The 12,272-nt window shown below is 51.8% G+C and overlaps 1 protein-coding gene across 1 annotated transcript; it reads left to right on the top strand.

Moving 5' to 3' along the window:
* The first annotated feature begins 3,727 nt into the window (after window positions 1-3,727).
* On the top strand, window positions 3,728-9,265 carry SHISA2 (shisa family member 2). Its single transcript, XM_065678512.1, has 2 exons — window positions 3,728-4,381; window positions 6,295-9,265. Exons 1-2 carry the CDS (start codon window positions 4,078-4,080, stop codon window positions 6,846-6,848), a joined length of 858 nt encoding a protein of 285 aa, XP_065534584.1. The 5' UTR covers window positions 3,728-4,077; the 3' UTR covers window positions 6,849-9,265.
* The last annotated feature ends 3,007 nt before the right edge of the window (window positions 9,266-12,272 follow it).

The following is a 12,272-nucleotide window of genomic DNA, read 5'->3' as shown; positions in this document are numbered from 1 at the left end:
CCATGATGATGAATTCCAGCTTTTCTTTGGGAGATGAGAGTGAGACTGCAGGTCACAAGTTTTAATTTGTGACCCTGGGAACGCAACGCAGAAACAAAATAATTCCTCATTCCAGATTTTCAAGGTTTCTGATAAGGTTGCGACATTGTTTGACAGTAGTGATGTAATGGTAGATACAATAGCTAAATGTAACAAGAAAAGCACATAAATGCCTGCTTGGTGTCCAGGGCTGGGCAGTGCCGAGCAGGTAATCTCACTTGTACCCAAGTGACCAGGCTACCAAGAATGAAACTGAATATCCTAAGGGAAAAGAAAAGACAGATCCATATGCCATCTAAAGTTTATCTCCAATGAGTTGAATGGAAACGGGGATAGGAGTTACTGCCAGTTTTGTGTCTCTCAACATCAAGGGAATGTGGCAAGTTGCAGAGGATGGGTTGGAAATATGATAGGGAAAGCAAAACATCCCTCACAGCAAGAGCCACTTACATACCATCAGAAGCTGAGGGCACCATGGAGGGTTGCATTGCAGGGTTTTCTTTTTCCTAGTTCTAAAGGAGTTCCAACTGAAATAGAGATACAGAATAAGGTGACAGGTCTGTTCCTGCTTTATCTTGGAGAATCTGTGAGATGGACACCCAAGGGGGAGGGACAGGGACTGTTGTTTCTTCCTTATTATTGTCACAGCTTCCTCTAATAAGTCCTTTCTCTTCCTTCCTGTCCAGCGTGTGCTGCCACAGCCAGCCCCAACAAATGTTTGTGGCACCTCGCTGTGACCAGTTCAGCAGCTTAGGCTCAAGGTCCTTGATTTTCCCCCTGTTGAACTGGGAGCTGTTCAGGATGAAACACTTTTGTTATTATGCCTCTTTTCACACCTTTCCTGTAATCTGTGATGTCTTTTTCTGAAGTAGAAACAGTTGTATTTTCAAGGAGCTTTAGCAAATGAGGCCTGAAAACCTAAGGAAAGCAAAGCACCATGTTCTGAAGGCACATAAATACTTCTGAAATATTCCCATCTCTAGAAAGACTGTTGGAATAAAATGGCAAAACCACTGTTGTTGTAATGAGAGTACCTGTCAATGCAGTGACTGCAATAATTGCTGAGATGTCTTACACAGTCACTTATACACTTATACAGTGGTGATTATCCTGCAGCAGCTTTGCCTGCATGAACCAGCATGCTGGCACCAGGAGCTATGCCCCAGCTCAGCGCCTGGGTGCGTGAGTCTCGCTCTCACACAGCCAATGCAGCATCTGGATGCTGAGTCGTATGAAAGCTGCAGTGTGCTGTAAATGTACTTATCTCCTACACGGCTGCACAGGCAGGCTGCAGTTCAGAGTGTTAGAAGTTATGTGGAAAATGCACTTTATCGGTTTCAGACAACTAATAAAAGGAAATTTAATTCTTACTTTCTCTGCTCCTAGAGAGAAGATTTTTGAGGGGTCACAGAACAACGTGTGAGTTCTTCAAATGACTGAAATAAAACATGGCATTTGCTTTCCTGCCATCATACATTTGGTTTGGGAAGGGCAAAAAACACTTCTGTGGAGCCAAAGGCCTCAGAAAGCTATACCTGGTAGTAGCAGCAAAAATTCAGAGACTTCTAGAAAAAAGGAAACAAAGTTGAAGCAGATAATGAAGATTTATAGACTATGGGACCATTATTGAATATCTCTAGGCTGTAAGAACCTTTGCCCACTCAAACATATGTATGATGTTCCAACTATAGCTCAAAGCTGCAAGATGCTCAGCCTGATGGGACACAGTGAGTCTGGTGTCCTGCAGGATGTGGGGCCTTAGTGATGTTTTGGTTTACTCTGAAACAGGTCGAGCTAATATTATGAGATTGCTAGGCATGGGAAAACGAGCAAAGCCACTGCAGAGCAGAAGACCGGTTTTGTTTTTCGGGATTTTTTGTGGGCTCTAAACTTTAAATCATACAGATATTACCTGATCGGCTTGTAAAAACAGCGAGGGGGAAAGGAAGAATCTTTGCTAATTACTCTATTGCTAAATATGTTCTAAAGCATTTTGCAAAGTGCCAAATGTTTCAGGCTTTACAAAGGCATAACGAGGTGTGCCATTATCTCTGGTTTTACCCAGACAAGTTGAGACAAATTCTGAGCTTGAATATTTAAAGTACCTGTTAATCTCTGCAGGGGATCTGGTGCTGATATCTAGTCATGATTGAGGCTCCTAACTGGGAATGAGTATGGTGATAGGTGAAAAGTAGACTATCTTCTCATAGTCTGCTATTGCTATTGGAAGAGATCCACTTTACTGAGTATCACTGGAGCCATCGACTCGATGGGGCTGGGAAAGTATTTTGCTTGCAACACATGAAAGAATCCAGAACCTGCTTTTCTTATTATGAAGATGTCAGTCCAACCCAGACCTTAAGAAAATGATCTTGTAGGAAGATCTCTGTGAATGTAGGCATTTAACAGCTGCTGCGCTGTCACTTGGGGCTGCCAGAAGCCCCAACAGGTCAGGAGCTTGTGGTTTTAATTCCTTATCCAGATGATCCCTTTCCCTCACTGTTCTTTGACACTGACCCGCAGCACAGGGTGTCTTGGCCAAGGGGTGATTTTGGCGATGTGGGGTGTTTGAATGAAATGGGTCAGGGCCGTGTGTAGATGTGCTGCTCCTCACCCCAAAGTGAACATGGTCAAGCTGACAGCTCCAGGTGGCTGCTGATCAGGTTTTGAGATGAAGCATCTTAAACTCCATCATTCAAATTCCCGCAGGTTTCTTCTCACGATCCCACTGGGTTGATACGGGCGATGCAGAACCTGTCATGCTGCAATCCCACTTTTTATCTTGATAACCACGAGCTTTTCCAAAGGGTAGCTGCCCCAGGTTAGTAACCCTTTCTGAGGCAAGGTGTGAGTCTGTGGGACCCACCTCTGCACCTTGCCCTTGCGGTGCCATGGCTCCAGCAACGGACTGAGCTGTGAAAGGGGTGATGCTGTGAAGTAACTTGCTGGGATATGTAGTGAAGCCGAGGGGCAAAAAGCCATTACCTGGGCTCTGATTCCCCCAGAATCTGCTGGTCCAGACTAATATCTCTGTGAAACTCTGCGGCTGCCTAGAAGGGGAATGAAAGGGAAAAAAAGAGGGAGGTGAAGATGGAGGGGGAAGGCCTGGAATGTTCTAAGTGAAAGGCAATAATTTACTTGAAGAAGAAAAGCCCTGTGTGAAGAAGAAAAGACTGTGCGAACTTAGATTATGTCTCTGTCACCTTCCTTTCAGTGACCTGACTTGGCAGCAGGGTTTAGAAACAGCACTGGTTTCTAGAGCTACCCTTTTCTGCCTTTTTATTAGAAGAAGCGTTTTTCTCTCGACTCAACGCGTTGTAAGCAGAATCTTTGGTCGGTAGCACCGGAGCCGACTTGGAGGGAAGAGAGAAACAACCCCAGACTTTCTTGCCGCTTCAGCCTCCCGGACAAGTTTGACAGAGCACCCTTGTGTGCTCCCCTGAGCTGCCGCCGGCTTTCGAGGAGCCGTGAGGCGGAACCCCCGCGTGTGTTCGGAGCGGTCCCGTGTGGCCCGCAACGTGGCTGCTGTTCGGGCTGCGGGGGAGACCCGGGCTGGGGACCGGCGGGGGGATGCGGGGCTCAACGCGGGCCCCGCTTCCCCACTCAGTTCTTCGGTGCCGCCCCGTCGGACGGGGGCGGGGCTGGCGCATGCGTACTCAGCCCTCACCGCCGCCTATAAGAACGGGGCGCGGCGCCCCCCGCCCATCGGCGGTGCGGGGCGCGGCGCCGGACGGGGCGCACGGCGGCGTTGAGCTCCCCCGGGCGGGAGGGGGATCCCGCACCCGCCGCCTTCACCCATGGACGTGCGCGGGGCTCGGGCGGCGCGGCCAGCACGGGGCAGCGAGTAGCGGCGCCGCTCGGCCGGTCCTTCCTGCCGGCGGCTCCGCTCCCCGCGGGCCAGCGCCGGGTATGCGGCGGCGGCAGCAGGACTCGCGGCGAGACTCCCCGCGGCGCGGCGGCTGCATGCCCCGGTGGGCCGGGCGGCGCTGCCCCGGCGCGGGGGGGCTCTGACGGAGCGGCCGCCCGCCGCGCCGCGCCATGCAGGGCGGGCGGTGCTGGCTGCTGCTGGCGGCGCTGGGCTGGCTGCTGCCGGCGGGGACCACGGCCAGCGGCGAGTACTGCCACGGCTGGCTGGACGGGCAGGGCGGCTGGCGGGACGGCTTCCAGTGCCCCGAGCGCTTCGACGGCGGCGACGCCACCATCTGCTGCGGCAGCTGCGCCCTCCGGTACTGCTGCTCCAGCGCCGAGGCGCGCCTCGACCAAGGCGCCTGCGACAACGACCGGCGGCAGGGCGGTGGCGAGCAGGGCCGCCCCGGCAAGGACGGCCCCGACGGCGCGGCAGGTGAGGCGGCCCTGGCCCGGCACTGGGGGCTCCCCCATGGCTCGGTGGCTCCCGGGGAGCCGCCGCGGGTTCGCGGCGAGCTTCTCGCCCGCTCCTTCCCCCTCGTCGCCGGTTGCACCCTCCCCGCGGGGTGGGGCGGATGGCGGTGGGGCCGGCCAGGCCCGCCAGCAGCTGTTGAACGGGGCGCGGCACCCGCGTGTGGATCTTTTTTTTTCTCCTTCCCTGTTGCTCGGGAGCCGAGCGCTGCCGTCCGTTAGAGCAGGTGATGTGGAACCGCGTCCTCGGGCCCGTCTGTGCCCCCGGTTAAGACGGGAAGTAAAATACTGGGACGATCCGTATGAGCGAAACAAAAAGTAATGTGACCTTCCGAAATGAGTCCTGGCCGGCCCCCGCTCTGATTGTGTGTGTTCATCCACTTAGGACAGGTTTTCACAAGATCGGATTTCAGGGATAAACTCGGGTCTTTCTGCTGCTGTTCAAATAAAGCCCTGGTGGCTTCCCAGCGCCCTTGCTGCAATCCACACACGCTGAACGCGTTAGAAGTAGCCTGAAGTGGTGTTATAATTAGGACAGATTTACTCCTGGAAAACTTGTGTGTTACAGTCTGTAGCAAGTGCGTGCACCTGCTCTAGAGCTGCTGTAGCACCGAGTGCAGAAGTAGAGACAATTGTTTGCAAACCTTTCGTCTGAAAAGTGCTAACGTTGTAGAAGAAACATGGCATTTTGGTTGTATCTTGCTCCATGTGATCAGTGGTGCAAGGAGTTATTCTGACCTGAGCAGACAGATGCCCCCCCCCCCCTTTGCAGTCCAACAAGGGAATGTTGTTAACAATCGATTTGCTTAATCAGTATTTCCTGCTCAGCCCGGCACTGGTCACCTGCAGGAGGTGCAGCCGATGTGCCAGGGCATGTTGTTATGAGGTTCTGCCTCAGTGTGGTCAGTCAGGCTCAGGTTGGGGTCCACAGCCCTGCCCGAGTCTTGAGTCTGTGAGGTTCTGGTGGAAATGCTGAAGCCCAGGTATGTTGTCTGGCATCTTCCCCCTGTTTTTCACAGATATATCCGTGCAGGTTTCTTACTAAGGCAGACAAAACAGCTTTTTCCCTGGGAGTGCAGAGCAGCCGGAGCCCAGGTTGTTCCAAGGATGGTGTTCACCGTCCTCCTTGTTGGGCTTCCAACCCCACCACTGAAGCATCACCTGTACTTTCTGCTCCCACTCCTTGCTCACCCCCACTCCTGCCTTGATGGTCCTTCTTTAAGCCTCACAAGGAGTAACACTGACCCTCTGCTGGGAGTGAAGCTTTGGAGCTGCTCCTGTCACCCCACCACCTGCCCCTTGTCTTCTGAAACCCAGGGCAGCCAGAAGCTCATCCCTGGGGCGGCTGTCTGGTCACTGCCTGGCTGTCCCCTGCCCTGAGGGGTGACAGCAGCCACAGAGGGCTGGCAGTGGGGAGGGATGCAATGCAGCACTGGGGTTTGATCATCCTGTTCTCCTGAACTCTAAGCAGAGATCCTGTGCGCAAAGTATCTCCCTATAGCAGTGTTCAAACCCAGTGTTCTCTTGCCTGATTTTTCTAGTAGGCTGTTTTAGAGATAGGATCTGGTGAGGTGTGGAGTTACGGTTGGTGTCTAGACTACCATCAACAGGAGGCAGCTGTCCTCCGCTGAGGCATGAGCTGTGGGCTTTCCTCCCTGCTAGTAACTTTGAAGATGTTTTTGGGAACTCCAGCCATTGGTTTTCGCAGCCTTTTTCATCTTTGGCATAAAATGCTCGGCTGCACACACAGCTTGTAGTGCTCACCCTGCATTGACCTGTGTGGGGGGAGGTGGGCTTAGCCTGTGTGAGGGACTTTCTGCCGGAGCTGCTGGGGTTTGTCCTTGGCCCCCAGTGACGATGTTTTCCTCACTGTTGCAGTGCCCATCTACGTGCCATTCCTTATCGTTGGATCTGTATTTGTTGCCTTCATCATCCTGGGGTCGCTGGTAGCTGCTTGCTGCTGCAGATGCCTGAGGCCCAAGCAGGAGCCCCAGCAGAGCCGAGCCCCTGGGGGCACCCGCCTGATGGAGACCATCCCCATGATCCCAAGTGCCAGCACCTCCCGGGGCTCCTCCTCACGCCAGTCAAGCACTGCTGCCAGCTCCAGCTCCAGTGCGAACTCAGGGGCCAGAGCCCCCCCGACCAGGTCGCAGACCAACTGCTGTTTGCCCGAGGGGACCATGAACAATGTCTATGTCAACATGCCAACAAACTTCTCAGTGCTGAACTGCCAGCAGGCTACGCAGATCGTGCCGCACCAGGGGCAGTACCTGCACCCCCAGTACGTGGGCTACACTGTGCAGCACGACTCAATGCCTCTGACCCCTGTGCCCCCCTTCCTCGACGGCTTGCAGAGTGGCTACAGGCAGATCCAGTCTCCCTACCCGCATACCAGCAGCGAACAGAAGATGTACCCAGCCGTGACTGTGTAGCGCTGACGCCTTCCTCCCTCTCCCCACCCAGCAGGTTTTTATATCTAAACTGAGCGGTGGAGAAATACTTCCTTGGGACGAAGCTTCCAGAACATCACTTGTAAATAACTTTGAAAGGCTCATGCATGTCAGACAGTGTTTATAAACCATTTATTTCCATCGGGGTCTGTTGCCAGAAACTGTAGGATGATATCTCTGAATTAACATTGCCAGATCCGCTCTCATTCCAGTGCATGATTTACAGTGCCGAAGGATTACGCTGAAAATCCGTATGTATTTCAGATCGCTGTACTTGTGAGATAAATGCGGGAGCCATTAAGTGCCCTTCAGGTATGACATGTTCAGAAGTATTTGCCTAATTAATTTGTAGAAGGAGTTTTGTTACACTGTACGAGGCCGCAGTACTTAAGGAACCTCTTTTCTTCTCTCCCAGCTTCTTGATGACATTTCCTGTTGCTTTACAGACAATCACAACTGAGTGCCAACCAGTGCAATCCCTGCTTGCTGGGTGCTGGTACGAGCCCCGTGGCTTAACCATCCCTGGTTTGGGGTGAGATGCCACAGAAGGCTGTCTTGCAAAGACCAGTTTTCCTTGTCCCTGGTATTTATGTAGGAATAAGAGTGTGAACTACTCGGCTCTTCCTTCCAGTGCACTTGAAACCCTTCTTGATTTGGGTTTGTCTCAAGATCAGGACCCAGTAGTGGTTTGCACAGACTTTATGAACTTGTATCTAAGAACAGGGTACGAGGTGCTTGCTCTTCCTGACACAAAGCTTTTGGTACGAGCTGGCAGGGCCCGAGCTGAACCTGCCTTTGCAGAGAAAGGTCGTACTGTGACTCCGAACGCGCCTGCTGTAACCTCACTTCCCATGAAGCACTAGACCCGTGTGAGCGCACATGAAGTTGTGCCCTGCCTGCGATTGAGTCTGACCATTCGAAAATGGACTTTGTCCCCCTCCAGCCCTCTGTGAGCACCAGCTCTGCTCTGTGGGGCTGGGGTGGGATCTCACACAAAGCTATCCCCTTTTCTTCTCTACCTGTGGGGCGAGGGAAAAGGAAGGCACAGCTGTATTTAAAAATAAGGCAAAAGGCCCAACCAAAAGATGAAGGTGCTTGTGGCTCCCTGCAATGCCATGGGGTCAGGGAGGAGGCATGGTGCGGACTGGGTGGATGACACTGCAATGGAGCTGCTTTGCTTCATCTGGGTGAAAAAACTCCAGGAAGCAGCATGCTGGGAATAATCAGGCTGTACTAATCACAATGTGTCACCACAGATGCAACAAACTGTTTAGACTGCTTTTGTCTCTTAACAAAAAGTAGTCTGCGTTTCTATCCATTCTGCAGCCAAAACAGGGCAACAGAGGGCTGAGGCCATTATGTCAAACCTGGGCAATTACTGTAACCAGAGCTGATAAAAGGTTTCTTATTGTCTGATACTGTATCAGTATGTAGCAATAACTGTGATACTACTTATTTTGTATGTCTGTTTTTAAACTACATGTCTGTGCTGAAGCATTGCCAAATCCAATGGTTTACTCATAAACATGCCACACACAGGCAGTCTGAGCGGGCAGCCATGGTTTGACCACTGACACAGGAAAATGAATAGCTAATTTATCCCAGAGCTGCTGTTCCTGGCTGCCAGCGTCCATTCAGCACGTAGGACCTGGAGAGGAAACTTGGCTTGAGACCTGGCATCCATCTGCCCTGGCTGGGCGCCTTCAGCGAGGCAGCAGCCGGCTGCTGGAGGTGTTGGGTGGCTGCTCTGCTCCAGGACACCTCCAAAGGCTGCGGGTGCAGCAGAGGTGGGTGCTGCCAGGCCCTTGAAGGACCCAGCACGCACCAGGGTCTTGTGTCGATTTCGAGTTCTACCCGTCCATGTTGAGGCTTGGTCCTGCTGACCTTCCAAAGCTGAGCTTCGGGAACGGGGCCTCTGCTACCTGGATCTGGAGGTGCTTGGCACCAGGTGAAGCCCAGGCTGTGACTGCATGGCCAGAGCACAAGTTCATCCATGTGGTCCTGATCTTTCCCAACCGTGAACCAAGCCCGCTCTCCCCACGCCGCCAGTGTGCGCTGCCTGCTTCGCACAGGCCCTGGCAAGGACACCTCCTCTGACCTATGAAATTCAGGTGAATCTCTTTGTATATTGTTTACTTGTTTGTTTTAAAAAAGGAGAAAATAAGTTAAATTTAAGTCTGTAGAAACTGATTTACAACTGCAGGCAGAGAAACCTGAGTTGTAATAAAAAAAGCTTTGTGAGATGTGGTGGGGTTTTTATGTCATGTATAATAATGTAAAACCAATGTTACCATTTGATACAGCTTTTAAATCTCTGAAAGGGCACTTGATTTAAAGTGTTTCTTACAAATGAAGAAGAAAAGCCCCCTTTGTTTCTTAATAAATACTTTATGGTGTGACTTTGGTTTTGTTTGCTTTGTTATAGGGTTTTTTTTTCCCTTCAGTTAATGCTTTACTTTCCTCTGTCTACAACAGCACATCTGATCAGCCTAGTTCTGGCCAAAAGCAAAGTTGGGGTTTTGGCTGTGTTTTTGAAGAATAACAGTAAAAAGAACAGATTACTTTTTACTTACGTGGCTGAATACAGAGGCTTGTTTGGAGGGAGGGGGAGCAGGGAGCGGGCACCTGAGCATCACGTGAGCTGGGAACCCCTCATGTCTCAGTGGCTGCAGGGATGCTGGGGAGCAGCAGTGGGAGTAGGAGGGGACCCCTCAGGCTCCCCCTTTCCAAGTAATGCCAAATGTCATTTCCAGAGGATTTTTTAGGCTCAGTTGGCTTCAGAGGTACCAGCTAAGAATTTTGAGAGTGTAACTCTCAGTTGAGTGTCTGTGCTTTTCCCACTTGCCCCTGCACAGGGACCCTTGTCACTTGTGCGAACTCCATCCTCATAAGTGAGCTGAAAACCACTTATTAGAGTGCTGTGCCGGGGGCATCGCTCAGTCTGGGACAAGGCCACTTTGGTTTCCCCTTGTTTGCTCCCGCCTGCTGCTGGCGATGCCGGCGCCGTGCTGCAGGCAGGAGGCTGGTGGGGCGGAAAGGGCACGGGCAGGAAATTGGGCCTTGTCAGATTGGCATGCGTGTGGCTCAAGTAAATAGGAAAGAACAGTCTGGGAAAAATACAGCCTTGGTCAGGCTCTATGTAGCACATCCCAAAATGCCACAGCTTCCTGGTGTCTGGGGGAGGCGAAGGAGCAGTGCTGGAAGCAGAAAGCTGGCAGCGAAAGGAAGGGGGGCTCAGCTACACTTAGAGCAGATGTGCTGAGGTGACGAGCACTTTGCAGCAGGAGAAGCCTATTCTTTGCGTCAAAGCTTTTCCTCATGCTTTGTTCTTTTTCTTTGGAATTTTTTCCCCTCACTTGAGCAGAGTAAGGTTTTCCTGCTGCACAGGGTGACTATGGATGGCACAGGGCAAACACGTGTGGAAACTTGCTGGTAAACTCTGAGCAAGCACGAGTGGTGGTTAGGGAAGATTCATTCACTTACTTTTTATAGGCTACAGTGCTAGCTGAGACCAGGGTCTAGTTGGCTGCAACTCAGAAGGAAGAGTCCCACATGTAATGTGATAACAGGAAAACCCTGGCATAGTGCTGCTGCGTAGCACTGCACCACAGCAGCCCAGGGCTGGGTTTGGACCAGGGCCAAGGGTGGGCACAGCAGCGCTCAGGTCCCACCAACAAACGCGTATCTGTTCCATAGGAGAACTGGTCTGCCCCTTTGCTTTGTAATGTAAGAGCCCAAAACCTGAGGATTCAAAAGTCACAGCCATGCTTCTAAACCTGCGGCACGGCCTGTAAATACACTTTTAGCCTTGCGTGGCTTTAAGAAGTTATGGAAACATTCCTGCAGTCACTTCACCCATCCCACATCCCTGCTGAGTGGCCCCCATGGGCTCTCTGTGGCGGGTCACACAGCTCAGTGCAGGACGATGCATGGCTAAGGAAACCCTCCCTGCGTTGCCGTACGCCTCTTTGCTTGTGCAATTTCATCCCTTTTCCCAGTCCCATCTTCTCAGACTGCCCTAAACAATTCCTCTTTTTCCTGCTGTTTACACCCCTTAAATTTATGTTCTCCCTCATTTGCAGTTTGAAGTGCGTGGCATGCTATTTCACTGCCTATTGCTGAATACATTGCTACTTAAGGCTCTGAAGCGTTCTGTCAGTGCTGTGTCATGCCAGGGACGGTGTGCATGGTAAGTAAGTGGTAACAATGTTGGGAAGAAGCAGCAAAACCACTCAGAGGCTGGCACTGGTTTGCCCATAGCACACACCAACGTGCTGCTGGTGTCTTCAGCAAGGGAGCTGTGAGCATGGTGGTACCCCCAAGGCAGCTGTAGGCAGCTCCATGGCACCGAGCCATGCCTGGGAACAGATGCCTGGGTACAGAACAAAGCATCCCCAAGGATGTGACCCCCTCACCACAGGCACATGGAGAAACACTCTGAAAGGTCTTAACCTGCCAGCTGGGCATGACCAGAGGACAAAGCCCAATCCTGCCCCTCAGCAGGAGTTACTCATGCCCCCTTCACAGCTGGTGGCAGCCATTGCCATTAGGGGAAAGTAGAGCTTGCTGCAATTAGAGGCTGTTGCTTAAATGTGGCCCATAATATACACAGGAGAGAGAGCTCGGTCCCAGCTCAGCACATTAACCTCAGCACCTCCATTTCAAAATACCTTATTTGCTGTTCACTTGGGGTCTTGCTCTTCTTTCCCCTCCAGATTTTCTGCTTTCCCATTCTTTTTCTCCCAGTGAAATTATTACTAAATATTATTCCCCACATGTATTCCCTTGTATTTTTCCAAGCTGAATCTCATTTTATTGTTTCCTGCTCATATTTCTTGCTTCTCTGTAGGTCCCTTTGTATTATTTCTCTGCCCTCAGTGGGGTTTGCAATATTTTCCTGCCCAGGAACATTTGCAAATGGACTGAGCAAGTTATTTAAGTCTCTGTCATCTTTTCTTCCCTTCCCCAATCACACTGCATGGAGCCAGTTCAATGAGGCCCTTCCCTCCCTGGGGGTTCAAAGTCCCCCAGCCTGTAAAGGGGCATTTAATCCCTGTGACAGTGTTTTTGTGCAACCTGAATGGCCAGATAACACCAGTCAGTGGGGCAGTAAGAACCTCCTATGCCTCATCAGTGTGGAGGTGCCCACCATACTGGACCAGGTGGCACAAAATACCAGCGTGGGCTTCACCCACGGGAAGCCCTCACATGAACCAACACCATGGCATGGCTGATTTACACCAGCCAAACACTATCAGCATTGGCCCATCTGCTGCAAACCCTGGGGGTGAAGTTGGAATGGGTGATGTCCTGCCTTCCCTAGCACCCTGAAGTGAGAAAGTGCCTCCACCTTCTGCTCTGGACCCAGTCCTGTGTGCAGCCCTGGCACAGGGCTGGCTTCCCTCT

Source organism: Lathamus discolor, chromosome 4 (genome assembly GCF_037157495.1).
Source record: "Lathamus discolor isolate bLatDis1 chromosome 4, bLatDis1.hap1, whole genome shotgun sequence".
NCBI classification, from domain to species: domain Eukaryota; kingdom Metazoa; phylum Chordata; class Aves; order Psittaciformes; family Psittacidae; genus Lathamus; species Lathamus discolor.
Note: the sequence above shows the minus strand (reverse complement) of the source record. Positions and strands in the feature narration are given on the sequence as shown.